Source organism: Lissotriton vulgaris, chromosome 1_2, assembly GCF_964263255.1.
Source record: "Lissotriton vulgaris chromosome 1_2, aLisVul1.2, whole genome shotgun sequence".
NCBI lineage: Eukaryota > Metazoa > Chordata > Amphibia > Caudata > Salamandridae > Lissotriton > Lissotriton vulgaris.
The window spans coordinates 336,023,595-336,042,678 of record NC_141686.1 but is presented as its reverse complement, the minus strand read 5'-3'; the positions used below and the strand labels follow the sequence as shown (position 1 = coordinate 336,042,678).

Below are 19,084 nucleotides of genomic sequence, written 5' to 3'. Positions count from 1 at the left end.
ATTATAATTCATTAATTAATCCTACTAATTATTAATCAACTTACCATAGTTAAATTACTTCCCACCCTATTCCCCTATAAACCCACAACCCGCTACAGAACATATATATCAATTAATAAATTAATTAAAATTATTTTCCTATTATTTTCACATAATTACCAATTAATTATAATTTATTAATAAATCCTACTAATTACTAATCAATTTACCATAATTAAATTACTTCCCACCCTATTCCCCTATAAACCCACAACCCGCTCCGGTACAAAAACATAAAATTTACTTATAAATGTATTTATTATTATATAAAATTTATACACATATAATAGTAATTATTTTAAATACTTAAATTAAACATATAACACATACATAATAAAAAACTATACAATAATACAAATATCGATATTAGTGTCATCGAAATTAGTAACATCGATATATATGCTATCGATATTACTAACTTCGATATTACTTACATCGATATTAAGTATTTCGATATTACTTACCTTGGGTCGATATTCTGTCCTACGATATTCTTGCCTTCGATATTATGCTCCTTCGATATTTCAGACTCGATATTATGGTAGGTCGATATTTCCTACTCGATATTTTGACTGTGTACCGAACAGACATCAACACAAAGACACTCACAGGGGGCTGAGGAGAGGTGTGAGAGGAAAAGAGACATTAACATATGGACACTCACAGGGGGCTGAGGAGAGGTGTGAGAGGAGAAGAGACATTAACATAAGGACACTCACAGGGGGCAGAGGAGAGGTGTGAGAGGAGAAGAGACATTAACATAAGGACACTTACAGGGGGGCTGAAGAGAGGTGTGAGAGGAGAAGAGACTTTACCATAAATATACTCATAGGGGGCACAGGAAGCTCAGCATAAGTACAAACATAAGCACTGAAGAGAAATGTGCCAGGAGAACAAATATTAACATGAGGAGACTCACAGGGGGCTGAAGAGAGGTGTGATAGGGGATAGACTAACATAATGACTCACATAGAGGTCTGAGGAGAGGTGTGAGGGGAGGAGACATTAACACAAGGACGGACACACAGGAGGCTGATGAGATATGTGGGATGAAAACAGACGTTTTACATGTTTGAATGAACCTGTTGTCCAGACTCTCAGGAATGCAAAAAGAAATTGCAGAGTGAATGCAGTTTTATTTTTTTTAAACATTAATGCATATATTGCTGCATGTCTGTAGATTTTTTAGGCTTTCCTCAATTTTCCATTCACACATCTATTTCTATTATTTGAAGATGTGGACCGGGCTGGTTATGTGTTTTGAAGAACATGTCACGTGATACTGATTTGCAGAGTGTTCTACTCATGAAGTGTGCCCTCCTCGCATTCTTACAGGCCCAGAGGATGGAAGAGTCCAGGAGGTTGGGCGGTGCCAGGTCCAGGGTTCTGCTGCTCTGTCTCACCCTCTTCATCACTGTAGGATGGGGTAAGTAAAAGACAGCGCCCTGACCACACCGCTCTTCTTCTATGCGGTTTGTGAAGGCCCTTGTGCACTGACCACACTCCACAGTGATTCATGCATGTTTTGTTTTTGGTGAATATAAAATAGAGTCCTGAGGTTTTTCATGTTTAAGATTCTGATGTAGTTTCAGTACTTTATTTACAATTCTTTATTTTGCTCATTTTTACACTCTTCTCATGAACACCGTTGCACATTAATATTTTTCTTATAACGTTTCATCTAGGGTCCTGAGGTTTTGCATCTTTTCTTTTCTGGTTTTGGTTTAGTGCTTTATTTATAGTTCTTCAATTTGCTCATTTTTACACTATGATTACCAACATTGTGACGCATTATCTTTTAGGTCTTGCATTAGACAGCGCATGCGCTGCCTCTACGAGGCATTAAGTAATCTGTATGTTGTGGGTGAAACTCCGTCTATTGGCAGTAGTTTCTCCTGCCACTTGCCCTTTGATAACTCCTGCATTTTTTTTTGTTAGCGGGCTCATCTTTTGCTTGAGATCTGATGCAGCACTTCTGTTTTGCTTCCCTTTTGCAGAAAGCAGCACTGACTAACCACAGTTTCGGTCCACTGCTCGGTGTTATGTAGTCATGCAGGGACTACTTCCATGTTTTTCATGAATGAGGGGAACTTTGTTTTACATCAGTGTGACGCTTGTGATAAGCGTAACACTGCAACTAGTTCATATTGCTTTGCCTCCTACATGCTCACTCTGCACGCACACTGCCCGTGGATGACTCAGTGCTTTGCACGTGTTCGCGTGACTCCAGCTGTTCACAACCGGCCCTGGCAGCAGTTCCCCAGCACCAACATGCTTCACCCCTTCCTCCGCATGCCGGTGTGTGGAGGTCCCCCGCGACCTCATCACCGTACCTGTAGAACTCCCAGACATTGCAGCTCCACGTCGCGGCCCCACACTCGACCAGCAATACCGCTGCAGCACTGATGCAGCTCGCCACAAGCTCCACCAGGCAGCCCAGAACATCGCGGATTCGTGTACCGCATTGTTTGCATATGTTGGCAACTATAATTTGGCATTTAATGCATGTACAAGCAATAACCAGGACTTTATTTTGTGTGCACTTATACCCTCCGCTATGGTTCATTTTCATTCCCTCACACTTGTTTTCCCTGCAAGTTAATGTCCTTGCAGAGTCCGGACGACGTGCACATCCAGGACAGGGGCTTTGGGAGGGAGGGGCAAGGGGGGAGTGAGCAGACCACCAGACGAGTATATGTGTGTGAAAAAGGCTGCTTTTATTGAAACAGGTGCACATTAACAAATTAAAACCTTGGCCAATGCCTTACAAAACTAATCCTCACTAAATATTAGCTTCCTTAATTTCCCCCAGCCCGCCCCCACCCCTAACACGTCATTGACCCCGCCCCCACCCGAACATTACATCATTACAAATCCAACAATGCAAAAACCCCGCATAAACATTTCAACTTTACAAACCCTCCAAAGCATAAAACAAACTCCACTGTTTGCCCTCAAACCCCTCTTGGTCCCCCAACCTATGCAACCATCCCAAACAGTCGTCATTCCCAATTCCCCCTGCCGAATGTGCCAACCAAGTAAAAAACCAACCACAAACTTACCAAGCCTGACAAAAAACAACTAAACCCCGCACCGCACCTGTTCCAAGCGACAAGGATAACATAAAACAGAAACCCATGTCCACCTGTTCCAACAGAAAATTGCCCCAAAATGAAAAAGGAAAAAACCTAAGAAGTATAAAAAGGGGGCAAAGAAAATGAATAAACGAAAACGGAATCCGGAAAAATATGTAAAATAGGAGGGAGGGAGGGAAAAAAAAATTTCACAGACAAACTCCCGGCCACCAGGTTACCGAACCTAAAATGGTGTCCGAGAGGCGGAGTCACCAGAATTTATACTTGGGATATAACTAGTAGGGAAAACCAGCCAAACTCAAAAAAATGCCCGGGAGACTGCAAACCTCCCCCCCGCCTGCTCTCCCAAAGCGCCCCGGGGGGGACCTACCCGGGGTCGGCTGTCTCCCCAGCCCACCTTGTGAGGGAGGGGCAAGGGGGTAGTGAGCAGACCACCAGACAAGTATATGTGTGTGAAAAAGGCCACTTTTATTGAAACAGGTGCACAATAACAAATTAAAACCTCGGCCAATGCCTTACAAAACTAATCCTCACTAAATAATAACTTCCTTAATTTCCCCCAGCCCGCCTCCACCCCTAACACGTCATTGACCCCGCCCCCACCTGAACATTACATCTTTACAAATCCAACAATTCAAAAACCCTGCATAAACATTTCAACTTTACAAACCCTCCAAAGCATAAAACAAACTCCACTGTTTGCCCTCAAACCCCTCTTGGTCCCCCAACCTATGCAACCATCCCAAACAGTGGTCATTCCCAATTCCCCCTGCTGAATGTGCCAACCAAGTAAAAAACCAACCACAAACTTACCAAGCCTGACAAAAAACAACTAAACCCCGCCACCCAGAAAGTGGGGGGGAGGGATACACCCCCCTTTCTGCCCCCCAAAAACCTTGCAGATAAACTAAGAAACGAAAAAGGCGAGATTAACCTGCAAACTCCTGAATTTTAGGACAGCGAGACAGAACTTCTCGCAAGTCCAATAGATAAAGGTCCATACCTAACCGAGAAAGGTGTACACCATCATCCCGAAAGAATTCCACTGCATCATACCGTATGTCACCTTGCGACACACGACCAAAACCCAGGTCCTTGCAAAACTTAGCAACCTCTGTGTTAATCTTTTTCCGAGCCTTATCAATTGCCTTGGGCTTGTGAGCTCCTCTCCAGGATCTCCTCGGAACCAATTCCGTCCAAAAAACATAGCAACCTGCCAACTGCTGCTTCAATAGAGAAAGGTCCTTCTTTATTGCACGTAACAGAACCACACCCTTCACCTTGCACAAATCGTTTTCACCCAGATGAATAACTAAAACATCAGGACAGGAGCCCCCACCCAACCAAGAATTAAGAGCAGGGACCAGTTCCTTCCAACACATGCCCCCTCTCCCACTCCAAATAATATTGAAAAAACGTTTATTAAAACCAAGCAATGATCCAAAATAGTTATCCCGTGCTTGAATCTGTGCCCGCTTCACGAATGAATGGCCCACAATCCAAATAAAAAAACACAAACAGAACGTCCCTGGCTGGTGGGGGTATACCCTGGGGCGTGAGGTAACCTAGCCGAAAGGCTTGAGGGTTATCTACGCTTACAAAGACAAAAATTGTGTCAACATACCATAGCTCTAATAGAGGCCAACAGTCAGTGTAGGAACCCTATCTATAATTCACACAACAGTTAAGAGACTATAATCTTCACCAGTATAAAAACAACAGTTTATTAAAAACAATACAATTTCAGTTTGCATCAGAAGAAAAACATTATACAATCAAGTACATATTTAAAAACCAAAAGTCGACGCGGCGTTTCGGTGTCTTTTGTTGATGATAACACCTTCTTCAGGACAGAATAGAGATTCTGCAAAAAAAACGCCATTCAGCCTTTTTAGTCAAGTGGGATTAATGTATATAAAAGAATTTCTGTTTCTCTGTGCATAATAGTTGTAATGCAGGGATGACCAATGTAGCCATTTATTCGCAACTTAAAGAAACATATATTTAAAAAAATGTTTTTGTCTTTTTCTGCATAGAGGTTGTAATGCAGGAATTTACAATGTTTAAAATGAATTTGCATGCTGTATAATTGTGACATCTAATGTTAAGTTAACAGTCAGTGTAAAATAGGCCCCTGTTGATTATATGTTTTTGTAATCTTACCTTTTTAGAGATTTTTAACAAAAAAACCCTGTCCTGAAGAAGGTGTTATCATCAACAAAAGACACCGAAACGCCGCGTTGACTTTTGGTTTTTAAATATGTACTTGATTGTATAATGTTTTTCTTCTGATGCAAACTGAAATTGTATTGTTTTTAATAAACTGTTGTTTTTATACTGGTGAAGATTATAGTCTCTTAACTGTTGTGTGAATTATAGATAGGGTTCCTACACTGACTGTTGGCCTCTATTAGAGCTATGGTATGTTGACACAATTTTTGTCTTTGTAAGCGTAGATAACCCTCAAGCCTTTCGGCTAGGTTACCTCACGCCCCAGGGTATACCCCCACCAGCCAGGGACGTTCTGTTTGTGTTTTTTTACATTGCTTACCCGGTCCCTTAACGGTTCCAAGGGTACCTCCCTCCTTGTGTTGTGACCACAATCCAAATAGTCAGAGCCGTTGACCAGGGGACCAGCCACCGGACCTGGAATGAAAAAGGCAGCATCAAATTTTAAGACAAAGGTGAAGACGCAAGCGCATCGCCCACAGCAGGTCGTACATAGCATTGAAAACACCTGGATGACCAACGCCCTAAGCGCATAATATCTTGCCCAGACCAATTATGAGCCTCAGTTGCTGCCCCAATTCGAAAAGAATGAGTGCCATACTTCTTATCATCCAAACCAATACTCCTCAAAGCCTTGCGGAGAACCATGCGCAACTGATAATCAGGGGCCCTGGCGCCATCTACATGCTGAAAAACGCCAGCCTCCAAAGCCCCACCCAAAACAGTACACCATCTCCTGGCCCACCGCAAAGGACACGTAATACAAGGGGGGGAAGCCTCCAACCAAACACCCTTACCCTTACCTCTTTGATCTGTTTTTGAACGATGCAGCCAAACATGAACCCCTTTCTCAGACAAATGAACATCCCCCCAACCCACACCCTGATGGAACTTAGAGCCCAACAACTCCGAAACCCTAAATGCTCCAAAAAACATCCACACCATGAGGGTGGAAAACAAGAAAACCTCAAAATCATCCGTACAAACACAAGGTAGTGCTTCCACCACCCGGGCCAAGTTTTGCCAAGACAAAGGGTTACGAACTGACTGCTGCATACTGCTTTCTCGAGCCCAGCCCTCCAACAATCTCCTCCCCACTTCACCGGCCGAAGGAGCATAACCCCAAAGGAGTTTACCCATGAAGGATATGCCTGCTAACTTCCCAGCAATAGTAACCCTAGATAACCCTTTATCTATCAAGGACAGAATAAATTGAACCACATCATCCAGACGCCTCCAACCAGGTTAACGCCTGCAAGCTCCAGATGCCAAAAAGTCCCTCCAAGCCAGGTCATATGCGGCTCGAGTAGAAGATGACAACAAACCTACCACCAACTGTAGGACCCTGTGTTGCCGACCTCCCAAAGGTGCTCCGGCATGGGTGTCGGTGTCCTGTCCGCCTCTGAGGCAAGCCTATGGAACCTCTCCCACTGCGAACGAGACAAAGCATCCGCAATGTCATTGTCCACACCAGGAATGTGCAGCTCCCTAAAGCTGATGTCATATCTAAGGCACCCCAACACAAACACTTGCAGCAATTTCAGAATCTGGGGATCCTTGGCAGACTGTTTATTGATAATGTCCACAACAGCCCGATTATCAATGCGGAACAAAACTTTTTTATGGGCCAATTCCTGCCCCCACAGCGTCAAAGCTACCAACACTGGAAACAGTTCCAGGAAAGCAATACTTCTACCACCATTCGTCCACAATTCGGGCCACTTTTCCGCACACCACCTGCCTTGCCAATACAAACCAAAACCATCACTGCCTGCTGCGTCTGAAAAAATTTGAACCTCCCACAACCAGTCCTCCTCTCGGGCCAAAGGCACCCCATTAAAGGAATGCAAAAAGGTGGACCACATCCGCAAATCCTCTTTCACTCCAGCTGTCAAACGCACACGGTGATGAGGAAAATGATGATCTGACAGAGCCCTGCCCAGACGCCTGCAGAAAGTTCTGCCCGCCCTCACCACCCTGCAAGCAAAATTCAAATGACCCAACAGGACCTGTATCTCTTTCACTGTAACTTTTGATTTTGCCAACATTGTTTGTAAGAGGTCCAGCCTTTTCACTTTCAACAGCCCGATTATCAATGCGGAACAAAACTTTTTTATGGGCCAATTCCTGCCCCCACAGCGTCAAAGCTACCAACACTGGAAACAGTTCCAGGAAAGCAATACTTCTACCACCATTCGTCCACAATTCGGGCCACTTTTCCGCACACCACCTGCCTTGCCAATACAAACCAAAACCATCACTGCCTGCTGCGTCTGAAAAAATGTGAACCTCCCACAACCAGTCCTCCTCTCGGGCCAAAGGCACCCCATTAAAGGAATGCAAAAAGGTGGACCACATCCGCAAATCCTCTTTCACTCCAGCTGTCAAACGCACACGGTGATGAGGAAAATGATGATCTGACAGAGCCCTGCCCAGACGCCTGCAGAAAGTTCTGCCCGCCCTCACCACCCTGCAAGCAAAATTCAAATGACCCAACAGGACCTGTATCTCTTTCACTGTAACTTTTGATTTTGCCAACATTGTTTGTAAGAGGTCCAGCATTTTCACTTTCTTATCCAGATGCAAACGAGCCTGCATAGATGTTGAATCAAGCTCAAAACCCAAAAAGGACATGGTCGAGCAAGGACCCATTGTCTTTTCGGGTGCTAATGGCACTTCCAAAAAATTCATAAGGTTTTGAAATGTCTCCAATGCTGCCTGACACTCAGAGGATCCCGGGGGCCCCACAAAAATGAAATTGTCTAGATAGTGAGTGACCAGCTCATGACCAGATCTGTGAGTGAAAAACCACTGTAAAAAAGTGCTAAAAGTTCCAAAAAGAGTAAAGGACATCGAGCAACCCATTGGCAGTGCTTTGTCCACGTACCACTTCCCCTGGAAATGGATACCCAGAAGACAACAGTCCTCAGGATGGACTGGAAGCAGTCTAACTGCCGATTTGATATCGCATTTTGCCATTTCAGCTAAAGGGCCCGCAGCCACTACCAAAGAAATGGCAACATCCACAGATGAATAGGACACTGAAGCTGACTCTTCATCAATGAAAGCATTCACAGAGGTACCCTCTGGCCATGATAAATGTTGGATTAACCGAAACTGTCCAGGCTCCTTTTTAGGAACAACTCCTATAGGGGAGATGATCAAGTCCTCCAAAGGCCAATCAACAAAAGGACCTGCCATCCGTCCTTCCAGCACTTCTTTATCTAGTTTCTCCTGTACCACCGCTGGAAACTCATCAGCTGAATTCAAATTCCTAGACCACCTCTGCACCCGAGGGCCTGAATAGCCCAATCTAAAACCATCTCAAAAACCTTGTAACAAAATATCCTGAGCCCTCACATCACCGTAGCCCCTCAAACTAATTGCCAGCTGATCAAACTTAACCGGAGTACGGGCCTTTGGGCCCAACCCCAGGAGCAGACTTCCCCCCTCTGTTAGCCTAGGATTGTTGTGAGGGGCCGTAAGTGCTAGCACCCTGCTGGGACCACTGTTGCCCACCTGCTGGTCTAGGCCCCCAGCATTTGACTGATGCGTGTCTCCTACCACATTGCGAGCACTCATGCCGAAATCTGCAGAACTCCCTTAAACAGAGCCCTTTGTTAAAATCCCAACAAGTCCCCCCTCCTGACTGTGAGACTGCTGTGCTGCCCACCCCTCCCCTGGTGGACTTTCCTTGAAAGGGCCGAAAAACCAAAGGTAAGCCACTGGCCGTGAAAATAGTCTTACCACCAACTGACACACCCATTGTGTGTTGCCAAAGATCCATGTCCAGTTCACCCCACTTGGCATCAGGGTCCCACGCCATACGGGCCCTGAACTCTTCATCATATTGCGCCCAAGCAAAACCACTCCCCGTGATTTGGGCAGCGCTCTGGAAACTTTTCACAATACACACTAGCATAAATTGAAAATGCTGACGTCCAATTTTCAATAGTCAGTGGTACCTTGGGGCGCTTAGCCAGCTCATATTCTTCCTCCTTTGAACCCTCCTTAGATCGCACCTCTCTGTGTAGCAGCTTCAAAAGCTCTACATACTCACCTTTCCAAATCCTTTCTTTAGTAGAAAGCATCAAATGGGCACCCAAAGGTTTGGTCACACCCATATAGGGTAACTTCTTAATTTTCAATTCCTTGCTATGCAAAGGATCTTTTCCCTCCCCTGTGGACTCAGTGTTCGTGCCACTCTCAACCTTGGCAGCCGCACCTTCCCCATCACCTGTTCCTACCCCTTGATCTTTGACATAACGCCCATTAAACAATTAACCGCTTGTCTCACCAACTCCTGACTCACCCCCAATCCCCACAGACACCATTTTTGGTCTGGCCCGTGGTTCACAAAGCTCACCTGGATTTAAAACGGGGGCTTGCCCTGGCTTGACCTCCATGCCATGTGGTCCACTTTGTCCGCCATCCGAGGAACCCTTCCAGCGGGGCCGCGCTCTTGAGCTGGACCGGACACCATTACTTTCTTTGCCTGCCCCACCACTGGTGCCTGTAAAACACTACGAGAAGCATGAAAATGCCCCCCCCCAACACAGTATCACGTAATTCCCCTTCCTCTGGGCTTTCCTCATCATAATCCAAGAGCAAAGGCTCCTTCAACCGGGGAGGGCTTGAAACCAACAGTCTCTTATGAGCCTTACCAGGCTCTTCCACACCAGATTGGGCCTTACCAACCCTTTGTTGAACACTTAAAGGGGGAGCCGACTGTACACACCGCTCCACCCTCCCTTCTCCTCGGCGAAAATGGGCTGGACTCCGCCCTACCGAGTCTGCTGTCCCACGCTGGTCCTCGACTGAAAAGAAAAAGGTTGGACTGATGTGCCGGGCCCCTGACTACTAACAACACCAGGACCAACAGGCCCCCTCAACCAATCTCCCTGCATAAAACTCTTATCCTGCAGCACCACTTCACCTGAAGGAAACCCAACCCTACGAGGAGGAGGGGAAGGCTCCATTACCTCCTCACCACTGCTCCACTCCAGCATAGACTGTAACACAGCAGACGCAGGACCTAAAGATTGGCCAACAGGCGCCACCTGCTTCTGAGCCCCTACATCACTGGCCTCCTGAAAACCAAAACTCACTCCACTCCCGCCCTTACCGTCCCCACGAACACCCTCAGCCCAGGAAGGAAAAACATCCAGTCCCTCCCTAGACCCAGCTCCCACACCAATCGTCCTTCGCCCGACTCCCTTAGAGGGAAAGGAACCAGAAGGCAATACATTCAAAGGAACCACCTTACTGGTCCCTAATATAGGAACAGGAGAAGTCAACATGCAAGTTTCCTGACCCTGAGACCCAAAAGACATATCCACCCAACCACCCGACTGCGCCCACTCCCCTTCGCCTACTGACCCACTATGGACAGAGACCACGTCACCCCTATTGGAAAGAGAAGGGGAAAACAACAAGGGGCTGAATTGTCCCATAGCACCCTGACCGAAAATTGGCTCTGCCACTTGAACTTGAAGCTTCTGTTGATGTACATTAACCTCCTGCCTCTGAAAAGAACGAACAGGAGACAGAGGGCCTGCAACCCCCCCAACACACTCAAATTCGGCATAGAATCACTAGTGGAAACATCCGCCAAGGTATGACCTTCCCCCTCGAACGTAAAGGTATTCAATTGGGGGAGCGACGGGGAGCAAGAAATGCGCACCCGCTCCTCACCCCCTTCCCGGGTAACCGACGCTGAAACCAACGCGGAGGCCGAAGCAGAACGCTTCTGTCCGCCACGCGGAGCACCTCTCCTCCCCCGCTGTGCCGACACCGAGCCCGCCCGCACCAAAACCGTCGGACCTGAAACAGCTCCCGCGGTCCCCCAGCAGTCAAAACCTCTACCTGAGCAGGTCTTACCGTAACCAAAGCCCGCTGGGCGTCGTCACTCGCCACCTCGTCCATCTTCCGTGCCTGTACATTTTGGGTCGTTTTTTTAACACGAGAGCGGCCACGCTCGCTCAACGCCCCTGAGTGGGAACGCTTGGGGGTGACACAGGCCACCACCACAGTGGCGACACCATTAAAAGCTTGACGCTGAGGCCGCGATGGGCCCTCAGTATTACCGATAACGAAATCCAATCTCTAAACTGAGAAGTGGAATAGCCTCCAGAACTCTATAGTCCTCAGCAGCCATATTTCAAGAATATGACGACAAAAAGACTAAGCAACACAAAACTAACACTAAATACCTCAAGACAAAAAAAAAATTCACAGACAAACTCCTGGCCACCAGGTCATTGAACCTAAAATGGTGTCCGGGAGGAGGAGTCACCAGAATTTATACTTGGGCTATAACTAGTAGGGAAAAGCAGCCCAAACTCAAAAAATGCCCGGGAGATTGCAAACCTCCCCCCCGCCTGCCCTCCCAAACCACCAGGGGGGGGACCTCCCCGGGGTCGGGTGCCCCCCCCCAAGCTTACCTTGGCAATCGCTGCGCATGGTTTTTTTTTGCATTGCGCCGTGCCGCAATTGACAAAGCCCCTGACCTTGCTGCGCACGTTATCCTGCTTCTACAAGCAGACTAACTTTTTGTTTCAACTTGTTAAAGTACCTCCGAGGCAAGGAATAAGAGCTGAGCATTTGCAAAAAGCGTTTCTGGTGCGCACCCAAAGGCTGAAAACGCTACAACTAACAAAAGATGTTGTGTTTTAACCTTCACTTTATTGGAATGGGTCTGGTACGCATTCTGATTAAAAATGCATCTGAGCGGAGAAGCAACGATTTAACTGTGTCCATTAAGTGAGGCAGAGTAACGCGTTATTATTATGTATCGCAGTCTTGCCATATTCTCCTAGGAACGCAAACTAATAAATACAGATACACCTGGCAAATGGACTCCGTGCTGCACGCCAGTGCATCAAATGTTATCGAAGCCCCGTCTCAAACCCAGAGGCGGCTTTACACCTGCCAAATGTCCCATCTCCTACTCTAGTACATGCATACAATACCACTGAATACAATACATAAAGATCAAGGTGTAGGATAAGGCAGAGATTACATATAACCCTAAATCAAAGAAAATGTGTTTTCAAAATCTCTCCCTGTGTGAAACGCTGCTTTTGTTAAGCCCGCCTCCTATAAAAAGAGGGTGTAATGTGTCACAATAAAGCTGGTCGGGCCGGTGGGGAACAAGGGGGGCTGCAGCATGTCCCATGCTGGCCTTTGGAAATAGCTTAGGAAATCTGTTGAGTGCCCGTCAGCAGGGCTTTTTGTCCTGAGCGAGGAATCCAGCGTCGTGAAGGAGACCCCTCAGCGGAGTGCAGCGCTAACAGCCAGGCTCAGAAAGCATTGCTCAGCTGGATTAACCAATTTTAAAATGCCCCTCACCCAGCACAGCCCAAACACACTCTTATAACACATACCTGCCGTGAGTCAATATTAATTCCCACGAGGGGCGTCTGCGTACATCAGATTCCTTGGTCTTTTGATTTTTTAGGCCTTTCACTCTTTAAACGCTAGTGCTGCAGCGACACATCGGGGTGAACAGCAGCGGGTGCTCAAGTCCCATCCTAAGCCTACCCCTCCAGCACAGAGCCTGGCAGAGCGGGCACTCCAGCTCCCCATGCTCCGGCAACCACCATAGGGGCGGAAAGGAGGAGTTAGAAACAACAGCTGCAGCCCTTCTCTGCCTCCGGAGACCGCTTCTTTGCGGCTGCCCCTCGGAGGGAGGCCATCCTTAGTTGTTCTCTTGCCACAAAGCCCTCTTTCCTGGTTTCTGTCTGTCTGTCTGGGTATGTGCAGCTTCACCCAGCCCCCACTCGCGGCTCCCACAGCTACTCTCATGGAAGTTCCAACCAGCCCCGCTTTTAATCATGTCTTCTGCTGCCTGCTCCGCTGCTGTGGAATTCTGTAATTTGTTTTTTCTTTGCACTTAAAAGTGCTCCAGTTCCCACGCTCATTGTTTTTTTTTAAATAGCTCTCCACAGCAATGCTTTCTGACCCCATGCCGTGCTGTCCTGGCTGAAGATTTTCCTGCAGCAGGGTCCTGACTTGCCTATGCTTAACAAAGTCGGTGGATTATGCTGATACTACTACAGGGTCGTATCAGCGATGTTATCGCCGTTTTGCAGGGAACATCACTGGAAAACCAGCGATGTTCCCTGCAAAACCCTGCTTTTGGATTTCTTATCGCCGTTGTGAATAGCGCTGTTGATACATTGCTATCTCAGCGATGAAATCCAGCGATAGGATAAACATCACTAAATGCACTTTGCGATCTTTATCTTTAATTGTTGTTGATATGCTCCTTAGTCTTTTGGAAGTTTCACCTCTGCTTAGTACTCCCACACCCTCATAATTTAACTCTACACCCCAACCACCCTATGATACCTTTACCACCCTCCTCCCTCATGTTGTTCACAAAATATTTTTCAAAGAAAATAGAAATAGAGCTTTGTGTGTTTCTAACTTCCTATTCTTCGATGCATACCGGCGTCTGTGCATATCTACACGTGTTGTAGTGTAGTTCCTATATTCCGAATAGGCTCTGCGCATTGGAATCATATATACTGTAGTTTAGACGTAAGACTGAAGTCGACTAGGTCTCTACCGAATACATTAAACTTAATAGTGAATGCTAGCTAGCTCAGAGGTCACTAGAAACGTTCTCGAATTCACAAGAAGGGATTAGTTTCTAACAACCGCATAAACATGACAACTTTGTTCCCCAAGAATAAGAAATCAAATCTCTAGAATCACGGAAACAATATTTTACTCAGTCAATCGTGCATGCTTCGTTTCACCAGAGATGCAGAGAAATAGAGAGACAGGCGTTTTCAATAAAAGTCTTCTTTCTCAAGCATTGGAAATTAACTGATACAATCATAATACAGGTTATAAAGTACAATGCATATAATACGAACAGTATTATAAAGTAGTACTGTAAAAGCATGATATGGTTTCTAAGCCATAAAAATGCATGAAATGTATAAAATACATACAGTAATAAATAATGACTGAAAGAACTCAACTGGTGCTTGTGTAAAATACGCCTACCCCGGTGTACCTAACCTAAGTCTAGTACGATGGAAGAAGTAAGTGAGGAGCAGTATAAGTTTAGTAGTTCTCTGCCAGGAATCTATTCCAAGAATTCTCTAAGAGGTCTAATCAGCTCCGTACCTTGGTGTTAGAATGAAGGAGATCTTGTATCTCTCTCTCAGGACTCAATTTCCCAGATACCCGCAAGGGTAAGTCGTAAACACTGGAGCTGGATTTCTCTGCAAGAGAAAAGACAGTGTCTCTCTCAGTGTGTCAGTTGGAGGGTCGGCTTCCTTCTGCACTTGCTGCTGCAGGGCGTCGGGCAAGTAGTTAGTCGATCTGCTCCAAACCACTGTGTGTTTGACTGGGCAAACCTGGGCATATTTATACTTTGAAGGTGCCGAGTTTGACGCATGTTTGAACTTAATATCATCACTCAAAGACTAAATTCTTGGAAAATACCAGGAGTTCTTGGAGAACTTAATATTCAAGCAGCGGGAAGTTCCTAGCTGCTGAAGGCGGGTTTTTCCAAGAAATCGTTGTTAATTCTCGGAACCTAGTGGAAATAGCCATGCCGTATTTGGGCTGTACGGCTTGGGCCAAATAGGGTAGTGATTTCTATGCCTATATAAGGATATGATAAAGTATACCTATATAAGGGCATGAATCGGGAAAATTACACTAGGGGTATAGATTTGTTTACAACACCCACTCAACGATCTTAAGTTCAATTAAGCTAACCTAATAAGCACTGAACATATCTAAAAGCTAGTGTTTTACAATCTCAACCCAAAATACAAAAAATGCATTTGAAATGGTTGTACATGAGAAAAAATATAGAGAATTTCTACAGTACATATTTTAAGGACGTGATGATATTCTAAGCATATAGTATGGTATCTAAATCAGTAAACTGAATGAATCATGAATTTACATTTATGAAAATGGCTCTTAAATACAGAAAGAAAGGTCAAGACCGTTTCATAACATAACATGTCAATGGTTATATGAGGACAAGGCCAAATATTTTCTCTATTCTTTTTTTCAAAAAGAAAACGGAATTTCTTGTTCTCCGAGAATAGTTCTACTTTAAGCAGATTAGTCTGTGCCAAAAAAGTTCAATGTTTTTGGAGAGAAAAAAATTCAAATGGTTGTGAAAAAATAGAGTCCCAAAGTTAGAATTCTTTGTTTTAAAAAATTGAAGGCCGAACTTCAGAGTTCAGGGAACACTGTGTGCTTGAATCAAAAGTTATTCTCGGTGTCAGGAGAAAACATCAGATCATCAAGGCTGGCAAAGAAATCGTCTACCACAGTAGGTGAAAGTGGAACTACTTGTTCAAGCAGATCAAATGTGCACAGATGAGAAGCATTGTCGTCAGCGCCAGGTGCCGCATTAGCAGTGTTCATATCAGATGGTACATGTGTGCCTGTTGATCCTCGCATTTTACCCTCAGTTAGACTTACTGGCGAGACCTCAATGAATGCCGTTGTCAGGATTGGTACCCATTGGGGACAACACGATGCATGAGCCGTTATAGGACCTAGCAAGGCGTCGACATCCGATGGCAGGACTGATGGAAGTGTAAGACAGATGTTCAACACGCATTCCTCTCCGCAAAGCAGGCATCGTAGAACAGGTAAGATGCAATCTTGCCAGATTGGTCTGAACGATAGAAACCAGGTTGTGTTCAGATCTCTTAAACGAGCCAAGCCAAGAATCTGTGAAATCCTCTCACGATACCTCATGGCAAGGAGGGCCTCTTCCATGTTGGTCTGGGTATCGTTGGTTGCCGTACTTGCCATATCGGAGCAGAAGGAATAAAAATAGAATTCCTGCTACGAGTCCCAAGATGAGAGGCAGGCAGCCGAACACAGAGTGCATGAAGTTTGGAAAAATGCTGAAGACTGCTTCGAATGGAGTTAACAGTCCCGAAAAAATTGTCTTAAATACATGTGCGATGCTACTGGTATAAGACATGTTTAAGATTTGACTTAACATTTCTGCAAAATGTACTGGGCAGTTTGTTGATAATAATGTATTTATCTCTGCAGATGTCTTCGCAACTTGCAGATCATATGTTTCTCTAGACGAGGTCAGTGGCACAGACTTTTACAAAAGAATGGCTTTTATTCTGCTTAAAGTATCAATTTGTATAGAACAGATATTCAGTGAAGGCCATAATGCCATCCCAGTGTCTGTCTTGTGCGTTGGATACAATACTTTCATACAACAAGTGACCATGGACGACACACTAACGAGATAAAGTTTTCCTGGCATCATGCCACAGCAGCTGTGATCATTCAACATAACGTAACTGCCGTTGGATAGTTGCCTGAAAATGGTCTATATCACCGTGGAGGGAGTACCATGCAGGTGGCAAGAGAGGTTATTTGCAGAACCGTCACAGGCTCCATGTAAATTAATACCTTTGCACAAAAGTGTACCACTTAGTGAGTTCTTACAATTTTTTCCACTAAGGAATACCTCTTTTCCCTTGTTCCAACATTTGTGTTTGTAAGGTAAAGTCCATGTCGACTTAATGTATTCTTTACCCAACCTTTCATACAGGCCTGCTGGCATATGCTGTAGACAATACTGTAATTGGAAAATCTTCACTGGTATAATGATGGTGCCATGAATTATCCATTCAATGAGAGGCTTCTCAGAAACTGTCAATGGTAATCTTTCCAGTTTTTCAATGCTCAGCACCGTATAGTCTGCTCTTCTTTGTGCCAAAGAGATTTGTTTATCTGTAAGGTTAAATACAGCAAACAATGACTTTGTGTTGATTAGACGCCATGGTACGCAGCCTGAACAAAGGTTTTGCAACGTCCAGCCTAACTGCATTATAGAACGTAATTGAGACTGACCATGTTGTAACATTAGCAAGTCCTGTTCCATTATGTCAATTGCAGAAGATACAATGCTGTCCATAGAATATATTCTGGAGGACAGAGTTGTTAACCAATTGTCCACTACAGAGAGAGCGTTCTCTAAATTAATACGATCAATTTCTCGTATTCTTTCTGCAGTTTCCATTTGCGTTACTTTCCAAGCTTCATTGTACCCAGCGTATATACCGGCGTATATGAAACGTTTTTGCCGTGGTTTGTGAGGCCCCATTAAGACATCTCACAAATCATTGCTTTCTTTAAGTAAAGATAAGTGTTGTTTGATTTCTGGAAGTGTGGATGTTTTTAGCCACTCAAGGCATAGTTTTCCTACACTATATGTTCTTACTATCCCTGGATGTTGTCTCTGGGAGTATCTTGGATCTGGCCTGTTCAGTTTTAACCGCTGTGTTTTGTTCAGGAATCTATCATGACAGTTATTGGTGTCTGTGGGCCAGATTAACCATTTTTTCCAATCAGGATTAGTTCTGTTTTGTTTTAAAATATATGGTACGCCTACCTCCTTTTCTGTAGTGTCATTACTTTCAGAAGTGGGTTTAGGTAAAGACGGTTTATTTAAATCTTTTATCTTAGCCAGGCCAAGACAAGAAGTCTGTAGAACAGTATTGTTTACAAACATTATTTGTTCCGGCATAATGCAGGCTCTGAACAAGGTCTCTGAACCTTGTACCTGCCATTCCTTCGTGCCCCAGACAGTTTTTGTCTCCATGTTGTCTTTCCAGAAGTAGAAACCTAATGTAGACAGCTGAGCATAAAAGTTTGCAGAATAAATTTGTTTAGTGTTGGTCATCATTGTTTTCATTCCTTTCTTATTTACATTTTTGAAATAAAACGTTTCTGGATTTGTATCATTAAACCCTGAGAAGTATGAAAACTTTTCATGAAATGTGTTTGAGCTGCCTTTTGGTGGTGTGGGACAATGTTCCCATTGATTACATGTAAAAACATTCCAAGGACTTGCAGATTTGTACAAATAGTGGTGACCAAAATGATTAAAACAATACATTTGTTCCTAATCTGATGACCCTTCTAAATAGTCAAGTTCAGTAAATTTTGCAGACATTTCTAAATCTGACATCATATTATTAATTGTCTCAAATTCCCAATCATCTAAAAATGTGCTGGGTGATACAAAGTCACTTAAAGAAACCTTGAATTGGTGTGGAATCTGTTATTTGGGTCTCAAGAGGCACAAGTTCCATGGCTTTGTTGCATAGTCCTTCTGTTTTTACTGCCGGTTTATCAAACGTGATAAGTCTTCCAGGCTGAACCTCTTGGATAGTAGTAAGAATTGGTCTTCAGCTACATCTTGGGAGTCCACAGCGCCTACTACTTATTATTGGCCACATGTTGTGGTTTGACCAGGTCGATGGACACGACTCGGTTCTCATTTTTACCAGCAGAGGGCGGCAGTACTACTGATCTTGGTCCTTGGATTGCTAAGACAGGTACTGCTTTTCTGTAAGAAGGCCCAAATTCCTTCTTCACCACTATATTTTCCCTGACTAGATCCTCAATCTTTGGAATCCAGACAGGTCTTGCTGGGACAGGTGGTTTTTCTTCAGTGGCTGTTGGCATTTGTGTTGTGTTACTCAGACTTCTTCTTGTTTCATTTAAGTTCTGTAAAACAGCCAAACGATCTTTGACATCAAAGGTTTTTTGTTCCACCACTGAAGTTTGACAATCGAGGTCTTCTATTATCATTCTAGTACCAAACAGTAATTCATAAGGAGTGATTCCCCCCAGAGAATTTCTTGGCAGATTGTTAAGACTACGTTGGACACTTATTAAATGTTTGACCCACCCAT

General features: G+C 44.7%; 1 protein-coding gene across 1 annotated transcript in view; it reads left to right on the top strand.

Moving 5' to 3' along the window:
- Window positions 1-1,377: 1,377 nt before the first annotated feature.
- Window positions 1,378-19,084, top strand: part of LOC147736694 (lectin-like) — a 137,601-nt gene continuing 119,894 nt past the window's right edge. The window contains exon 1 of the mRNA XM_086953810.1: window positions 1,378-1,465. Within this exon, the coding sequence (XP_086809936.1) occupies window positions 1,384-1,465 (82 nt within the window). The 5' untranslated portion in view covers window positions 1,378-1,383. The remainder of the gene's footprint in view (window positions 1,466-19,084) is intronic.